The sequence below is a fragment of the Schistocerca americana genome, chromosome 9 (assembly GCF_021461395.2).
Source record: "Schistocerca americana isolate TAMUIC-IGC-003095 chromosome 9, iqSchAmer2.1, whole genome shotgun sequence".
Classification (NCBI taxonomy): Eukaryota; Metazoa; Arthropoda; class Insecta; order Orthoptera; family Acrididae; genus Schistocerca; species Schistocerca americana.
In genome coordinates this window covers 187,726,086-187,744,458 of record NC_060127.1, presented here as the reverse complement: position 1 = coordinate 187,744,458, position 18,373 = coordinate 187,726,086, and the positions used below count along the sequence as shown (strand labels likewise).

Below are 18,373 nucleotides of genomic sequence, written 5' to 3'. Positions count from 1 at the left end.
AGCTGAGACAATCCCCATAACTACATTAAACACAGAAACCACAATAAAAACACAACCAGGAAATACAAACCTGCCAACAATCCATCAAATATACAAAGCTTTAATAGAGCTTAAAAACTACAAAGCATGTAGAAAAGATCAAACATCTGTGCAACTCTAACAATATCTTTGCTGATTATGCTAAATGTTTTCACATCACGACACAGCAACAGGAACAAATCACTACCAGAACACTGGATTACATCTATAATACATTCATTACACAAAAGGAAGAAAAACAAATCTGAATTTTGCTCTTAGATACCACTTATAAATTCTTGTCAAGAATTCTGTACAGCTGCTGCAAAGATAAACTTGAACAGGAACTAAGAGACTACAAAGGAGGACTGAGAAATTGGACAAATTGCTCAGAACAGATAATCAATTTAAAATTAGGAACGGATATCTACAAAAGAAAACAAAAATAACAAGTCATAACCTTTGTAGACTGCAAAAGGCTTATAATTGTCTCCATAGATCTTCAGTGCTGGAAATATTAAGGGATTTTGGACTTCATTGCAAATTAATAAAAAAAAAGATAAAATTAACCCCCACAAACACAAAATCCAATGTAAAATTGTGAAGAGAACTATCTGAGCCATTTACAGTAGGGTGATGGGTTATCACCTCCACTCTTTGACTGAGCTCTGGAAGACTTTATGAGACCACAGTACAAGGAAAATCCCAAGGAAATATGAAATGAAACCAAAAAAGATCAAAACAATTTGAATTGTGTTGGATTTGCAGATGATTCGGCATTACTGGCTAACAACAAACAAAAAGCCAGAAATCAAATAAGAAGACTACAAAATATAGCACAAAAAATAGGACTCCAGATATCATTAAAAAAGACAAGAGATGATGGTAATGGACTGACAAGTAATAAACCACGTAACAGTAAACAACAGAAAAATAAAAACACTGAAACAATTTGAATACCGAGGAGAATTAATAACATACAACTTGGATGAAAAACATACCCGGCAACAGTGAACTAACAACATGATAAAGGCGTACAATAAACAATGTCTTCAAGCACAACAAAATTAAAACACTAAGAGATGGTGGTTCAGCCAGAGGTAACACATGCAATTGAAATTATTTTTAAAGTAACTCAGTGAAACAGAACTGACAAAATTCTAAATGTGGAGAGAAGAATAACTAGATCAAGTATAATTAAAAGATATAAAAATGTGGATAAAGCAGGATAGTTCCAAACGAAGTAGTGTACAGAGACTATACATAAGAAGAGAACATATTTCTTTAACAATATCATGAGGACACCAGCAACCAAATTAATAAGAAGAATTATATAGGCAATCTGATACCTGAAACAATAAGTAGGATGGATCAAGGAAATTAGAGAGGACACAGAAGAACTGAAATGAGCCTGGATGATCTGCAAAACAAAACAGAAAATCTCAAGAAGCTGAAAAATAAAATAATAAAATAAAATAATTACCAAAAATAGACAAAAAATAAGATTTACACCAAAAACAGACATCCAACACACAATCAAAGGGGTATTTACACATGAAGAAAGACATAAAAAAATCAGAACAAATGAAAAGATATTGCACAATTAGGAAGGAGCAAACCAGCACTTATCAGAGAAGGCTGGAAAAGTAAATAATGTAAATAATAATAATAATAATAATAATAATAATAATAATAATAATAATGTCATTGATCAACTTCATGAAGTGTGCCGGACAGCATGAACAAAAACATTTTTTTTCCTTCTTTTCCTTATGGTGTGTAAGATGTTTCTATTTGCACCCACTATTCTTGACACCCACTATTCTTCCCAACTCATACAACATTTCATTTGTAACCACATTTCCAATGTCCCTAGCCCTCTTATTTTTTCAGAATGTCCAGGAATCTGCGCCATAAAAAACTCTGCACCACATATAGCATTTCTTTTGTCAATCTTTTCCTCGGTCGCCCACAATTCAATTTCCTTTTTTGTCAAACACAGAAAGGAATAAGGGATTCATCTTTAAAAATCTTCCAACCACCTACCCAGTGAAGTAAAGCATTTAACTGATACTAAAATAAACTTCAAACACCAACTGAAATCAAAGTTACTTGACAACTACTACTAATTTACAGAACAATTTGTGTGTGTGTATAGAGGGAGAAAGAGACATTGAATATACACTGGTGTCCAAAATTAAAGCAACAAACAGCTATATCCTCATCCTGTGCCTAAGTGACAATATAGGGATTCACAGAATTACAGCTTTCGGCCCTTAAGGCCTTTCTCAGCAACACACACACACACACACACACAACTATCACACAAATCTGCAGTCTCAGACAACTGAAACCACACTGAGAGCAGCAGCATCAGTGCATGATGGGAGTGGCAACTGGATGGGGGTAAGGAGGAGGCTGGGGTGGGAAGGGGGAGGGCTAGTATGGTAGAGGTGGGGGACACTGAAGTGCTGCAGTTTAGACGGATGGCAGGAGAGAAGGTGGGTAGGGGTGGGGGTTAAGTAGTGGGAAGGTGAGAAATAAAAAGAAATTAAAAGACTTGGTGTGGTGGTGAAATGACAGCTGTGTAGTGCTGAAATGTGAACAGGGAGGGGGCTGGATGGGTGAGGACAGTGCCTAATGAAGGTTGAGGCCAGGAGGGTTACAAGAATGTAGGATGTATTGCAGGGAAAGTTCCCACCTGCACAATTCAGAAAAGCTGATGTTGGTGGGAAGGATCCATATGGTACAGGCTGTGAAGCTGTCATTGAAATGAGGGATATCATGTTTGGCAGCGTGTTCAGCAACAGGATGATCCACTTGTTTTTTTAGTCACAGTTTGTCGGTGGCCATTCATCCGGACAGACAGCTTGTTGGTTGTCATGCCTACATAGAATGCAGTACAGTGGTTACAGCTTAGCTTGTAAATCACATGACTGGTTTCACTGGAAGCCCTGCCTTTGATGGGATGGGTGATGTTAAGTGACCGAACTGAAGTACGCGGTGGTAGGAGGATGTACGGGACAGGTTTTGCATCTAGGTCTATTACAGGGGTATGAGCCATGAGGTAAGGGTTTGGGAGCTGGGGTTGTGTAAGGATGGATGAATATATTGTGTAAGTTCGGTGGATGGCGGAATACGATCTATAGGAGGGGTGGAAAGGATATTGGGCAGGATATTTCTCATTTCAGGGCACAATGGGAGGTGACTGAAACCCTGGCAGAGAATGTAATTCAGTTGCTCCAGTTCCAGATGGTACTGAGTTACGAGGGGATGGTCCTCTGTGTCCGGACTGTGGGACTTCAGGAGGTGATGGGAGACTGGAAAGCTAAGGTACGGAAGATTTGTTTTTGTACAAGTTCAGGAGGATAATTACGGTCAGTGAAGGCTTCAGTGAGACCCTCGGCAGATTTTGAGAGGGACTGCTCGTCACTGCAAATGCCACGACCATGGGTGGCTAGGCTGAATGGAAAGGACTGGGTGGCAGCTGTCGAAGTGGAGGTATTGCTGGTGGTTAGTAGGTTTGATATGGACAGAGGTACTGATGTAGCCATCTTTGAGGTGGAGGTCAACATCTAGGAAGGTGGCTTGTTGGGTTGAGTAGGACCAGGTGAAGCAAATGGGGTAGAAGTTGTTGAGGTTCTGGAAGAATGTGGATAGGGTGGCCTCACCTTCAATCCAGATAGCAAAGATGTCATCAATGAATCTGAACTGGGTGGGTGCTTAGGATTGTGGGATTTTAGGAAGGATTCCTCTAGATGCCCCATGAATAGGTTGGCATAGTATGGTGCCATACAGGTGCCCATAGCCGTACCTCATATTTGTTTGTAGGTAATGCCTTCAAAGGAGAAGTAATTGTGAGTGAGGATACAGTTGGTCATGGTGACTAGGAAGGAGTTTGTTGGTTTGCAATCTATAGGACATCTGGAAAGATAGTGTTCAATAGCAGTAAGGCCATGGGCATTAGAAATGTAAGTGCACAGGGAGGTGGCATCAATAGTGACAAGCAGGGCACCTTGTGGTAAAGGGACAAGAACCTTAGAGAGTCAGTGGAGGAAATGGTTGGTATCTTTTATATAGGAGGATAGGTTCTGGGTAATAGGTTGAAGGTGTTGGTATACGAGAGCAGAGATTCTCTCAGGGTGGGAGTGTGGGGAGGGGGAGGGGTAAGTAGAGAGAAGGACTCTGGGGAGAGGTTCTGGGATGGGCCTAAGGATTTGAGTAGTGACTGGAGCCAGGTAATCCTTGCAGTTAACAACAACGGTGATGGCGCCTTTGTCTGCAGGTAGGATTATAAGGTTGGGATCTGTTTTTAGATGGTGGACTGTGGTTCGTTCTACGGATGTAAGGTTAGTTTGCATGTTGAGGGATTTGAGGAAGGTTTGAGGTTAAGAAATTATGGCAAGTTAACAGGGGGTGATTTGGAGACAGTGGGGGCAGATCACAGTTGGATAGAGGAGTGGACTGAGTTAGGCAAGGTTCAATATTGGTCTTTGGTTGAGTCTGATTGGTCGGGTTGGTGGCCAAAAAGTGTTTCCACTTTAGGGACCAGGAGAAGGAGAGAAGGTCTTTAATAAGTCCTGTATGACTGAATTTGGGAGTGGGGCAAAAGGTGAGGACTTTGGAAAGGACTGATATTTCTTTGGGAATAAGGCTTCTGGAGGAAAGGTTCATGACTGTGTTACAGGTCTGTTTAGGTTCTGGGTTCTGTGTGTGGTGGTAGGGAGTTTCGGAGGGTGGGTAAGTGTAGCAGGTCTGCAACACAGGGTCTGTCAGATATGAGGGGATGTGGGAGAGGTTTGGAGGTAGTTATAGAGGTGGTGGACACTGGTACTCCTAGGTGGGAATAGAAAGTGAGCAGGATGGAGAGCTTTTTGAGGTGGTGTTGTGCATGTTGCTCAAGTTCCTGCAGGGCAAGAGTTTCAATGTGTGTTATGGGCTCCAAGAATCCTGTAACCACTGTGCTGCATTCTACGTAGGCATGACAGCCAACAAGCTGTCTGTCTGGATGAATGCCCACCAACAAACTGTGGCCAAAAAACAAGTGGACCATCCTGTTGCTGAACACGCTGCCAAACATGATATCCCTCATCTCTTTGACTGTTTCACAGACTGTGCCATATGGATCCTTCCCACCAAAACCGGCTTTTCTCAATTGCGCAGGTGGGAACTCTCCCTGCAATACATCCTACGTTCCCATAACCCTCCTGGCCTCAACCTTCATTAGGCACTGTCCTCACCCATCCAGTCCCCTCCCTGTTACCATTCTAGCACTACACAGCTGTCATTTCACCACCACACCAAGTCTTTTAATTTCTTTTTATTTCTCTCCTTTCCACTACTTAACACCCCCCCCCCCCACCTTCTCTCCTGTCCACCGTCTAAACTGCAGCACTTCACTGTATGCCACCCCCACCATACCACCCCTCCCCTCCCCGCCCCAGCCTCCTCCTTACCCCCACCCAGTCGCCACTCCCATCATGCACTGGTGCTTGTAGTGTGTTTTCAGTTGCCTGAGACTGCAGACGTGTGTGTGTGTGTGTGTGTGTGTGTGTGTGTGTGTGTGTGTGTGTGTGTGTGTATGTGTGTGGGCACGTGCACATGAGTGTGTATTGCTGACAAAGGCCTTAATGGCCGAAAGCTACAATTGTGTGAATCTTTTTGTTGTGCCTATCTTGACTCCGTATCTCTGCTATATGAGGAGCAGCAACTTTCCTTCCCTAACATTGTTACATTCCATCCTGGATTTTCCATTGTTTCATTTAAGTGACAATATAATCATACCAGCTTTCAACAGATGTCCGTACAATCATATTCTGCATGGAAGATGGCATTCCGGTCAACAGACAACCATGCCAGCGATGACGTCAGGGCAGCCATCAGACTGGGTAGTATTTGTTGGACAGTCCCACATCTATAGTAGTTGTGTACAGCCAAAGACAAGACACCTGCAGGCTTTCTGCAGTAGAGAGCCCTAGGACGAATGGAAGCAAGACAATCGAAAACTAATATGGCCCGATGGTTTAGTGTAAATCATTCTGTTCTTTCTCGGATGTGATAACAGTTTGTAGAGACCAAAACTGTATCCCAAAGACCAGAGTAGGGCTGACAACATGTGACATCAGAAAGAGAGGACCGTTTATCGGCTGTAAGAGAGTGATGGTACCGCCTTAGTACTGCACAGCAACTGGCATCTGATCTCACAGCATACACTGCATGTGTTGCATCGAGGCAAACGGGATAGAAAAGGCTTCAGTGGGGTGGCCCTTATTGTCCAAGACTAGCTGCAAGTGTACCTCTTATATGCCTTCTCAAAAGGGAACATCTAGAGTGGAGTTGTCAACATGGCACCACGACACTTGAACAGTGAGCCAATGATCTTTTCGCAGCTGAATTCCGATGTGTTCTGAAGAGTGATTCTCAATGGATTTGCATCTGGAGGGATTGTGGAACATGATTTCAGGACCCAAACTTTGTGGAAAGAGACTGATATGGGATTATGCTGACCACTTGAACAGTTCTTCCTGAAACTGTATGGGTGAATCGATAAGTTTTAACTGCTGTCAGGTATTGCGGCAAGATCTTAGGACCCCACGTGTGGTTACTTTGAGGTGCTATGGGCCCAGACATTATATTGATGGACAATAATGCTCGACCCCACACGGCACAGGTGGTTGATGTTTTCTTGGAAATGGAAAATATTTCACACAGGGCATGGCCTGCTCACTTTTACGATTTGAATCCCATAGAGCATTCTGGGATGTACTGCGAAGATGAGTTGCAAGACGTCAGCATCAACCAACCACTCCCCTAGGCTTTCAAGCAGCTCTGCAGGAAAAATGGGTGTTGTTACCTCAACATGGGATTGATGACAATCCCTGCATGTTCTGTTGCTGTCAGTCCTGTGTTGCTGTCAGAGATGGTCGCACCACAAACTGAGCACATGAATCAATTGTCAGAATGTGTGTGCAAATAGGTTAAGTTGGAAAAAAAAAACAAAGAACATTTTTATCTACTGTTGTGCATGTTGCAGTTGATCATGTTCGTGTTTTGTACATTATTTCTACTTTCATCTGTTTACACTGTTTTGTGTCAAAATAAAAACAACCTTGCAAAATTGTTGTTCCTTTAATTTTGGACACCAGCGTGGTTCAGTATAAATTATTGTATGCAAGATAAAAGATCCTTACATTAAGAAATTGTTTAAATGGTCATCATCCTGACACATTTTTCCACCTATACGATGTACAGTAATAATTGTAAAAGTAATTCATTCCAAATCATAGTGAGAGGTTGCCATTATGCTCCGCTAACATGCAAATAACTAACTAAAACAAACATTACTCACAGAAATGCTGTACTTTCTTGTGCGAGTTTTCAGTTAAAAACATTTGCAGTGTCAACAGCTAAGAATACCTAGCACACTTACAAGTAACAACATAGGTAGTACAATGTCTTCTACCTTATTTTGCACAGCAAATCCCCTCACAGTGCTTGTACCTGTAGTTGAGGTTCACCCCGCATATTACTAGTCCAAAACATACACTTTTTGTGAGCTCTTCCTGCTTTGGCACACAGTGAAATGGTCATAAGATAACACCACCATAAGGAGAAACTCTTTTTTGGAAAATAAATGTTACCCTGTTACCCACAGTGACACAGTAGCTGTATTTAATCACCTGAACACAAGTGCCTGCTCGTCACTTGAGAGGGATGAATGGAGAGGAACAAGCAGAAACTTGCCTGCCCTTGAGCCCAGAACAGGGTGTTCAGTCAGCTGATCATACAGCGTCATTATCTCAGCCATACCAGGCAAGAAGACCTGCAAAACAAACAAAATTTAAACTCGGTACTACTATTAATTGTCATAAACAAATTACACACAGAGAAACATCCACTGTAGTTTTAAATTTTTGGCATTTGAGCGAAGTCCTTCATAAATGACTTTGTCCAATAGTTAAATACCTAACACTACACTACCGAATGTGCCTGTCCACTATTCAACACTTCCCCTACGCAGTGAGTAGCAACCTACCCTAAAAATAGCTTTTTAAATGATCAATAACTGTTTTTGTATACCATACTTGATGTTCTATAGGTTTAAAGAAGACCACTCACCGAAAAGCAGAAGCATTGAGTTGTTGACAGGCACACACAAAAGAAAGACAACATGCTAACTTCTGTAGTTATCATTTGATGAGCTACAATAAAAAACAAACACACCCTTGCTGCCACACGGTGCTGGATAGACTAACAGTGTCGCTGCTATTTTTCATCAAGTGGACTGGTTGTGGTGGGGATCATATCGGGTAGTGTGGACAGAGAGAGAGGGAGAGGGAGGTGGGAGGTAGGGTGGGTGGCTAGTGGCTCACAGGGACGCAGCCATTTGCAGGTTAGGGGGTCTGGAAAATGGCCTAGCAAGATTGTAGCAGTCGATGTGTAGTGGCACATGCTGAAGGCAACATGGGCCGTGAATTGGGAGGGGGTGACAGGGCAGAGGAAGGGAAAACTGTTCGGTGGAGGGTGCACGAACATTGGGTTACCTGAGATTCTACATGGGATTCTAAAAGGTTAGAGGGTTGCCTGAGATTCTATAATAACTTTCTTACAACATTACTACAAGTTTTGTATTTATGATATGACAACTCGTATTTCAAATACTTGGGAAGCATAAAAGAAGAAAGTAGGAGAAATGATAAGGAGATTACCAGAAGTGGAAGGCAGACACATGGATTTCTGCAATGTGAGAAGCCTGTTCTGGAGCAAGGAGGTACTGCCACAAACCGAACAAGTGTTATACCGAGTATATTACACTCCAGTACTCACGTATGCATCAGAAACGTGGTTAATGAAGAAAAGGCACAAGAGCAGGTTACGGGCTTGAAAGAGGAAACTTTCAAAGGAGCTACCAGAACAGACAGAGTAAGGAATGAGACCACCACAGAAATAGTGAAAGAGAAGCCTGTGCAAGAGACTACAGAAAAGACAAGGTTAATATGCAATGAGCATGTTAAAAAAATGGGTGTTGGCAGGAATTTCAAGAGAGGCTCATATGCAATTATGTAGGAGGCAAGAAACCTAGAGGAAGGCCAAGAGACAATACATCATCGGAGTGGAGGAATGTGCTATAAAGAGAGGAGAAGACTGGGACGGAGTAGAGGGAAAAATGTGGTGGAATTACAGAAAAAGATGGAAAGGTTTATCTTCCAAACAGACCCAGACAGGCACTACAAACTGTACAAGAAGAACGATGATTTATATTCTGTACAATAAATTTTATGTGTGTGACGCCCAGTCAATTATTAGTGGGTGTTCATTAACATTCGTTGTACAAGTTCTCTCGTCTTGTCATTTATCCCCAAATCTTCCAGCTCTTTTATATTACATAATGATTTGTTGCTTCTGATTATGTTGTTTGTTTTGCTTCTGAAGGTCTTGGATACTGATGAGTGGAGATTGAGGGAATGCAACACACACACACACACACACACACACACACACACACACACACACAATGAAGCAACCTTGGGTTGCGAAAGCTTGAAATTTGTGTGTGTGTGTTTGTATGTTTTTTATTGTGTCTATCAACATACCAACGCTTTCTTGTTTGGTAAGGGTGTGTGCAGACACCACACCAGAAGATGTTTGTATCTGGTTGCTGGTCTCTGCTAGACTCCACTGATCACACCTGAGACAATGGTCTGAGAGAGAGATAACAGCCAAAGGCTCCTTTGGGCCTCATGTTGTTTCTTGTTGGGTGTTATGAAAAATATGAACTGATGTATTACTATTCACTTCCTTTCATATACAGGGTGTCCCATTTATCTTGCTCACTCAGAATAACTTTTTTCCAATGCATTAAATGAAAAAGTGTTTCAACCAATGTTTCTTAACTTCATTAGGTAGTTCTTGTTGAGGATAAATGTTTTATGTATCCCCACAGATGTAGGAGATATGGGATAGAGGCTATATTTTTAAAACGGAACCATGTACTTTTTATTCAAGAATACACTTATTCTCTCCAAGAGATTTTCAAAAATGTATTACACTGTACCATTTTTGTCAATAAAACGTAGATGTGCGAACTATAAAGAGTACACAGGTTTTGAAGGAAGAGCTGTTTACTGTCTTAATTGTGCACATTACGTTCCCAATGTAGTGTTGTAGTAGAGGTGTGGGTTTTGTGTATTACTTCTGACACATCTTAACACAGAGCTCTGTCATAAGTACTGTAATACAGTACTGTACAATAACAAGATCCAATTACTGTACAGTGAAGTACTGTAGCATTCTATGTTTACAGGTAATTTGTAAAATGTTCACACACACCTTGAAGAGGTTAAATGATTTAGATAATGAAACGTACTGAACGGCTATTTAAATTAGAGAACTTATGTATTATTTATCATTGTTACTAGTTTCTTGGATAAGATGGTAGAATGTGATACGGGTTTGAAAAGCTCTTGGAGAGGATGAGACCCTTCAATATAATTTATACAATTCCAATTCAAAAATTTAATCTCTATGCCATGTCTCCTACATCTATGGGTGTACATAAAATGTACACTCTCAGCAAGAACTGTCCAGTGATGTTAAAAAACACAGGTTGAAACAATTTTTCATTTAAAGCACCAGAAAAAAAAGTTATTTTGGGTGAGCAGGATACATGGGACACCCTGTATATATGGCAAGAGAAATAAGAATACAGTTAGTGACAGTACGACATTGTCAATTCAATGAAAGCTGCATTCAAATGATGGAAAAAAGCATCCCAATTCAAAGGAATTTTTGTTTTTCCAATAATGTAATAATTTCTGTGTCTACTGTCAAAAATTTCTAAATTCTGTAATTCCCTCAAACTCTTACGGGAAGTCACATAACATTTACTTTGTTATGGCGATTCACTATGATCAAGTCTAATTTAAGAACTCTTACAAAAGATTCATTTGCAACTTATGAATGAAATCATTTAATGGAGAATCTAAAGCAAGCTTTCAGATTCCTAAAACAAGAAAAATAAGAACAGCTATATGCTTGCAGAACATAATGGGACTACTTTCTTTTTCTGATGACACTGTAACATTCTTATCCAAGTGTCACTGGAAGACTGTAACAGAGGAATTTTAAAAGTACGCCTGAAAATAAATTGTAATAAGACTGACATGATATATAATCAAAAAGCAAATTGTAAATAAAATATGAAAGCTCATTGAACTAATCGACAATTTTTTGTATTTAGGGTATTTCAAGATAAATTACATCGTGGAGGTTACTTTGTACTGCTACTAGTCACTTCCTTTCCTGTTCCACTCGCAAATGAAGCAAGGGAAAAAGAGATTGCTTACACGTCTCTGTAAAAGCCCTAAATTCTCTTATTTTGTCTTGCCTTCACGATTCTTATACGAAATGTAAGTTGGCAGCAGTGCAATCGTTCTGCTGCAAATACCAGTTCTCTATTTTCTTAATAGTGTTTCGCGAAAAGAATTTGATCTTCCTCTAGGGATTCCCATTTGGGTTTACAAGGCATCTCCTTAATTCTCGTGTATTGATCAAACCTAGTTGGTAAGAAATCTAACATTTTGCCTCTGAATTGCTTCGATGTCTTCCTTTAATCTGGCCTGGTGAGGATTCCAAACACTCAAGCAGTACTGAAGAACGGGTCACACTAGTCTCCTACATGTGATCTCGTTTATAAATGAGCTACATTTTCCTAGAATTCTCCCAATAAACCGAAGTCGACCATTCACCTTCTCTACTATCGACCTTATGCGCTCATCCTATCATTTATTATTTTCCAATGTCATGCCTAAATTTTCAATTGATCTGATTGTGTCAAGTACAGAATTGTTTTTCCTACTCACGTGCATTAACTTACATTTATCTACATTTAGAGCAAGTTGCCACAAGGAGAGGTCCCCAATGGCAGGATCAACATTTTTAAAGCAGCTATATGTTGGTGTGGGTCAGAGTCCCACGTGCCACATCCTGGAGCCATTTGTTCTATAGGGCCCACGTTTGCAGGAAAATGATGAAAAACGATTTCGTGTGATTCTCTAGTCTTAAAAATAATAGTGTTATCCAGATCAGTGTTGCAGAACAGTGGTTAGAGATCCATCATTGATGTCCTAAAGCTTGTGCAATGACTTATCATTATGTTTATTCAAGTAACTGGTTTAAATGTAATTCTTTTATTTCTAATCCTTTGCCACATTATTTTAATCACCACACTAACGTTATTTGCTCTCGTTTCTTCTTTCTATAATTAGTTTTTCATTTGGTATCTTTCTACATGTGAATTTAATTATTCTTATCTGTCAATCATAAAATTTAAATATCTGAAAGCGTTTTATCCCTCAGTTAAAAAACGAAAGCTGAAATAATTTACCTCACTGGCTCAATGTTTCCAAAACACGTTTTTCGTTACAAGATATACTTTTTTTAGATTGTTATTATCATATAAACATTTAAAACAAATTCTTGTTGCGTTATGGTCAAAATAATCCATCTGCAAGATTTAAACGAAAGAACAGATTATAAAGAAAACTAAATTCATGAAAGAACAGATTACAGAGAAAACTTAATTCAAGCAAAATCAGCAACAGAAATACTGAATTCAATAACGTGGACTGTAATATAAGATGATAAAATAGAAGAAATTAAATCAATGTTAATACATAAAAATCACATTGGCAAAGATTCAAATGAAGAAGATGAGAGCAAATGAAAAATTTAATATGAGGAGTAAAATGACAGTAGAAAGGATTAGAAATGAAAAAATTACATTTACACCAATTGATTAAATAAAAATAATGATCAAATTTATTTCAATGAAGGTTTAAAAATAAACAGTTTTAAAACACCTGACTTGATTCAAACCCAGTCTTTTTCATGTCAGGTACATATCTTAAGCCACTAAACTACACCACCACTCTGCAGTATATTAATATTTTTACAACTCTAGAGTATTAAGCAAAATCCAAAATTTTTATTTGTCGATAACGTGGGTACACTTTGATGAATGTCTGCAGTGTGTGACACCTAGGACCCTAATCTATACCACTGTATAATTGCTTTCAAAAAGTCAATCTGACCCAGGGGGACCTTTCCATTTAAGTCATCCTCCATCCATCAACAGTCACTAAGCAACACTCTCCCATACACTACATCATAAGCCACACCAGACTGGAGCTCATCCTATCCATCAGGTTGTTTATGTATATACAGAACAAAAACAGTCCTGTCACACTTCCCTGGGGTACTCCTGATGAGACATCCTTATCTCTGATGAGCACTTGCCATCCAGGACAACACGCTGGCTTCTTTTCCTTATGAACTCTTTGAACCAATCACATACTGGGAACCTAATCCGTATACTCAGACCTTTGTTAATAACCTGCAGTGGGGCACAGTGCCAAACGCTTCCCAGAAATTTAAGAATATGGGATCTGCCTTTTGCCCTACATCTACAGTTTGCAGGCCAATGTGTGAGAAAAGGACATGCTGATTTTTGCACAAGCAGTGCTTTCTAGGTCTGCACTGTCTCAAGGAAATTTATTACATTCAAACGTATGATATGGTCAAAAATTCTCCAGCACAGCAATGTTAACTGTTGTAACGGCGATCGGAACACTCGCGGGGTTGTAGTGGCGGAAATGCGGCAGGACCCGCGGAGCAGCACGCGAACAACAACACAACGGGAGAGGACTGACACGACCAACGAAGGACCTTACCACACAACAACAACAACAGACAACAGAGTCAAGAAAACCAAACAAGACAACCACAACCACTCGTAAAGAAAACACGAAAGACAATACACTGTCTAATGCGAGGTGATATGTCCTGAGACGTACGCAAGGTTAGACTGGCAGGCTGAGCAACAGGCAGGCGTTTAAGTACTCGATCGGGGACGCCACTATTGGCTGCTGCAACCACGTGTTCCACTGTGGCACCCTCACTCTAAATGCGGGCCGGGAGGCACTCACCGTCACAGCTTACGGCGCGATGGTACAGAGACCTCTATGGGTCTTCGAAGTCCATGACATCTGGTGGGGATTCAAATTCCGCGGCACGCAGTACCAGATCCCTCCCCCCTGAAACTTGCGCATAGGGGCGGAAACGCACCGGACGGTGCCAAGGCGAGCGGCAGTGGGAAGAGGAGCCGGGCTCATCAACCGCTATTGGTGGGGAGGAAGTGACGCCCGAGGTATCCATGACAGCCGATCCAGAGTCCAGGGCGGGGGAGGAGGCCGCCGATCCACCCGGAGGTGGAGAGGGCCGGCAGCAGGCCCTCGAGGAGACGGCAACCGGGGGCAGGGACGGTGACTCGAGGACTACGTCCGTACCTGAAGGAGGTAGGGACAGAGGCGGCGGCGCCAGTCTCGTGGCGGCATGCGGGTGGAGCCGATTATGATGGCGGCGCTCCAAGCCTTTCGATGTCTGCACCAATGTCACACGCCGCCCATGGGCCGCGACGACCGTGGCGGGTGTCCAACCCGCCTCGCACCCTTACTCGTGGGCCCATACGGCCGTGCCAGGGGCGTACCGCTGCGAGGACCGTGAGTGGGGGCGGGAGGAGGAGAATGGCATCAGCAGGGGCATGGGCATAGTCAATGGGCATAGTGTAATAGGTGCTCAAAAACAGGGTGAAGGCCGACGTGGTTGGAGATGTGTCGATCACCTTAGGCAACTGTTGTTTAAAAGTGCGGACAAGCCTCTCCACCGCGCCATTGGATGAAGGATGGAAAGGTGGGCTACGGATATGTTTGATACCGTTGGCCTGACAGAAGTCGTCGAAGGAGGACGCTGTGAATTGGGGACCGTTATCGGAGACCAATATGTGTGGCAGACCCTCAATGGCGAGAACCTGGGCCAGGGCCGTGAGTGTAGCCTCCATGGTGGTGGATGCCATTCGGACAACATATGGATATTTGGAGTAAGCATAAACAATGAGTAACCACATGGACCCCAAAAACGGGCCCGCAAAATCGATATGGATGCGATCCCAGGGACGGTGAGGTACAGGCCAGGCTGCAAATGACAGAGTGGGACTCACCTGGTGACGCGCACAGACAGTGCACGCACGGACCAGTTGCTCAACATCGCCATCGATGTTGGGCCAATACACATTCCAGTGAGCCAAAACTTTCATACGGGACATACCCCAGTGGCCGCGGTGTAACAAAATGAGCACCCGAAGCCACAAAGCTGGAGGGGTGACCACCCGATGGGCATCGGACTCCGTGGCCAACAGAAGGACATCATCGACCACGGAGAGCGTGGGACACTTGGCGCCAAGGGCCGAAATCGGACTGCATCCAATGAGTGACGTAGGACGGCCACCCGTGGACCACGTAGTTGAGAACCTGTTGCAAGACAGGGTCGTGGTGGGTAGCCACAGCAATGTGAGCATGCATAAGAGGCAGACCGTCCAGCGCATCCCAGCGGGCGGAATCAATGTGAAAGCAGTGGACCTCCTGTTGGTCAAAGGCAGGATCGGGGCCCGCTGGGAGACGTGACAAAGTGTCCGCGTTAGCATGGTGGGCGGTGGGCTTATACCAGATGGTGTAAACATAATTACGTAAAAACAATGCCCAGCGCTGGAGACGTTGAGCCGTCTGCTCTGGAAGGTGAGAGTGGGGTCTGAACAGTGTAACTAAGGGTATATGGTCCGTCAGGAGGGTGAACATTGCCCCAAAGAGATAGGTGTGAAATTTTTGGACAGCGAACACGATCACCAGAGCCTCCTTTTCAATCTGGGAGTAGTTCCATTGTGTTGGGGTCAACGTCTGAGAGCCATAAGTGATGGGCTGTTCTGAGCCATCGGCTTCCCGGTGTGCAAGAACGGCCCAATCCTGTATGCCGACGCATCAGCCGCCACAACCAAGAGGCGGTCCAGAGAAAAGGGGTATAAGACAAGGGGCGGACTTCAGCATCGCCTTTAAACGGAGAAAAGCCTGGTCACAGGCAGGGGTCTAATCAAAAGGTATCCCTTTGTGACGCAAGTGATTGAGGGGTTGAGCAACAGAGGCAGCGTGGAGCAAGTAATAAGTAACCTTGCCCCAAAACACCTGGAGTTCAGATAAGTCTTTGGGACGAGGAAGGGCCTCAATGGCCGCGACATTACAACCCGAAGGGCAAATGCCATCTTTGCTAAGCCAGTGGCCTAAGTATTGCACTTCTGGTTGAAAAATAACACTTGTCCAGCCAACAGCGTAAACCAGCAGACTGCACAGCGTGAAATGAGGTGCTGAGGTTTCGCAAATGTTCCTAGCGGGAATGCCCAGTGACCAAGATGTCATCCAGATAATTCACACAGGCAGGGATAGGCTGTGTAAGCTGCTCCAGGAATCGCTGGAAAATGGCCGGCACCGAAGAGACACCAAAGGGAAGGAGCTTGTACTTATACAATCTGAAAGGCGTGTTGATAACCATGTTCTGAGATTCGGCAACCAAGGGCAATTGGTGGTATGACTCAGCCAGATCAATCTTGGAAAAATACTCTCCCCCGGCAAGCTCGGCAAGAAGGTCTTCCTGTCGGGAAATGGGGTATCAGTGAGGGATTGAGCATTGACTGTAGTGCCGAAGTCCCCTCACCGCCAAAGGGACCCATTGGGTTTCCACATGACCACCAGTGGTGTCGCCCATGCACTGTAAGTGACAGGCTCCAGCATGCCAGCGGCTCGGAGCCGATCAAGTTCCTGCTTGACCGCTGGCCGTAAGGCCACCGGAAGGGGGCCGTAGGGTGATGTGCGCCTGAAAGCCGGAAGCACATCCGAGATCCGGTGAAAACAACGACGCACAAGCAGAGCACAGATCGTCCAAGTCCTGAAAGGGAAAAGCTGTGGAAACGACCTTAACTTCATCGGAAATTGAAAATCCAAACAGTTGAAACGCATCCAGGCCAAATATATTTGAAGCCGACAGATGGTCGATGACAAAGAGGGTAAGGAGTCGGGGAACACTCTTGTACATCACCTGCATGACAAACTGCCCACGACAGGGAATGGAACCGTCTCCGTAGGCGACCAAAAGGTGAGAGGGAGGCGGCAACGCAGGAGAGCCCAGCCGGGTATATGTCACCACATTAATCAGGGAGACGGTGGCCCCAGTGTTGACCTGAAAACTGACATCCTCAGTGAAAATCCGGAGCGTGAGGAAAAGCTTCCGCACTGACGGGTCGTCCTGTGGGACAACTGATTTCAGAGCACGGACTGTATCTTGAGGCCCAGAAGGGGCAGGACTGGAGCGAGTCGAGCGACTACGACAAATCGATTGGATGTGGCCCCCCTTCTTACACAGCATGCATGTTTTCCAGCGGTGGGGACAATCTGCGCGCGAATGTACAGTAAAGCACTGTGGGCAAGACGGAAGTGGGCCGCGCAACCGGCGACAAGGAGTGACCGAAAGCGCCAATGCCATAGAGACGTCGGACAACGAGGAGTCCCGAAGGCACTGGCCTCTGTCAGCCGGGCCACGTAAACGTCGCAAGGGCGGCACCCGCCGTGACGCCGCGATCGCCGCCACATGCAGTCACGCCATGAGACACTCGTTACCTGCTTGAGCAATTTCAAAGGAGTGGGCAATGCGGAGAATGTCTTCCGAGGAGGGGTTGTCGAGTTTCAACGCCGCAGTACGGACCTCAGGATCGGGAGCCAGCAGAACCACCACATCCCGGATCAGGGAGTCTGCATACGAAGCCTTACACTGCTGATTGGTGCAAGTAAAATCGCATTGACGGCTGACACCCTGCAACTCTGTGACCCAGGAACGATACCACTGACCAGGCTGTTTATGGTACTGCTGGAACACCAGCCGAGAGGCGACAACATGGTACCGTTGGGAATAATAGTTTGTCGGAAAAAGGCAGATCTCCTGGAAAGAGAGAGCCACAGGATCGGACAACGGTGCCAACTTGCAGAGAAGAAAGAACATGTCCAGGGAGGCACAAGACAAAAACAATGACCGCTGCAAGGAGTCGTCCATGACTTGAAAAGCCGTGAAATGTTGTTTCAGCCAATGTAAGTAGGTTTCCCAGTCCTCGTTAGCGTCATTAAAGGGTGGAAGTGAGAAAGCATCGGACACCCGAGGACTCTGAAGCTGTTGTGATAATGTGTCCCAGGCATCGACTTTGTCTGTTAGCAACTGCAGCGACTTTTGTAAGATGCTGCTGCTGTTGCTCCAGCAGACAGACCAACATCGCCTCCATACCAACAATGACCACCGTTTACCTCGTCGCCAAAATGTTGTAACGGCGACTGGAACAGTTGCAGGGTTGTAGTGACGGAAACGTGGCGGGACCCGCGGAGCGGCCCGCGAACAACAACACAATGGGAGAGGACGGACACGACCAACG

General features: G+C 43.9%; 1 protein-coding gene across 1 annotated transcript in view; it reads right to left on the bottom strand.

The window, feature by feature from the left end:
• LOC124551227 (putative ATP-dependent RNA helicase DHX57) overlaps window positions 1-18,373 on the bottom strand; it is a 239,536-nt gene that overhangs the window by 92,516 nt on the left and 128,647 nt on the right. The window contains exon 15 of the mRNA XM_047126220.1: window positions 7,698-7,840. Coding sequence (XP_046982176.1) covers window positions 7,698-7,840 — 143 coding nt within the window. The remainder of the gene's footprint in view (window positions 1-7,697; window positions 7,841-18,373) is intronic.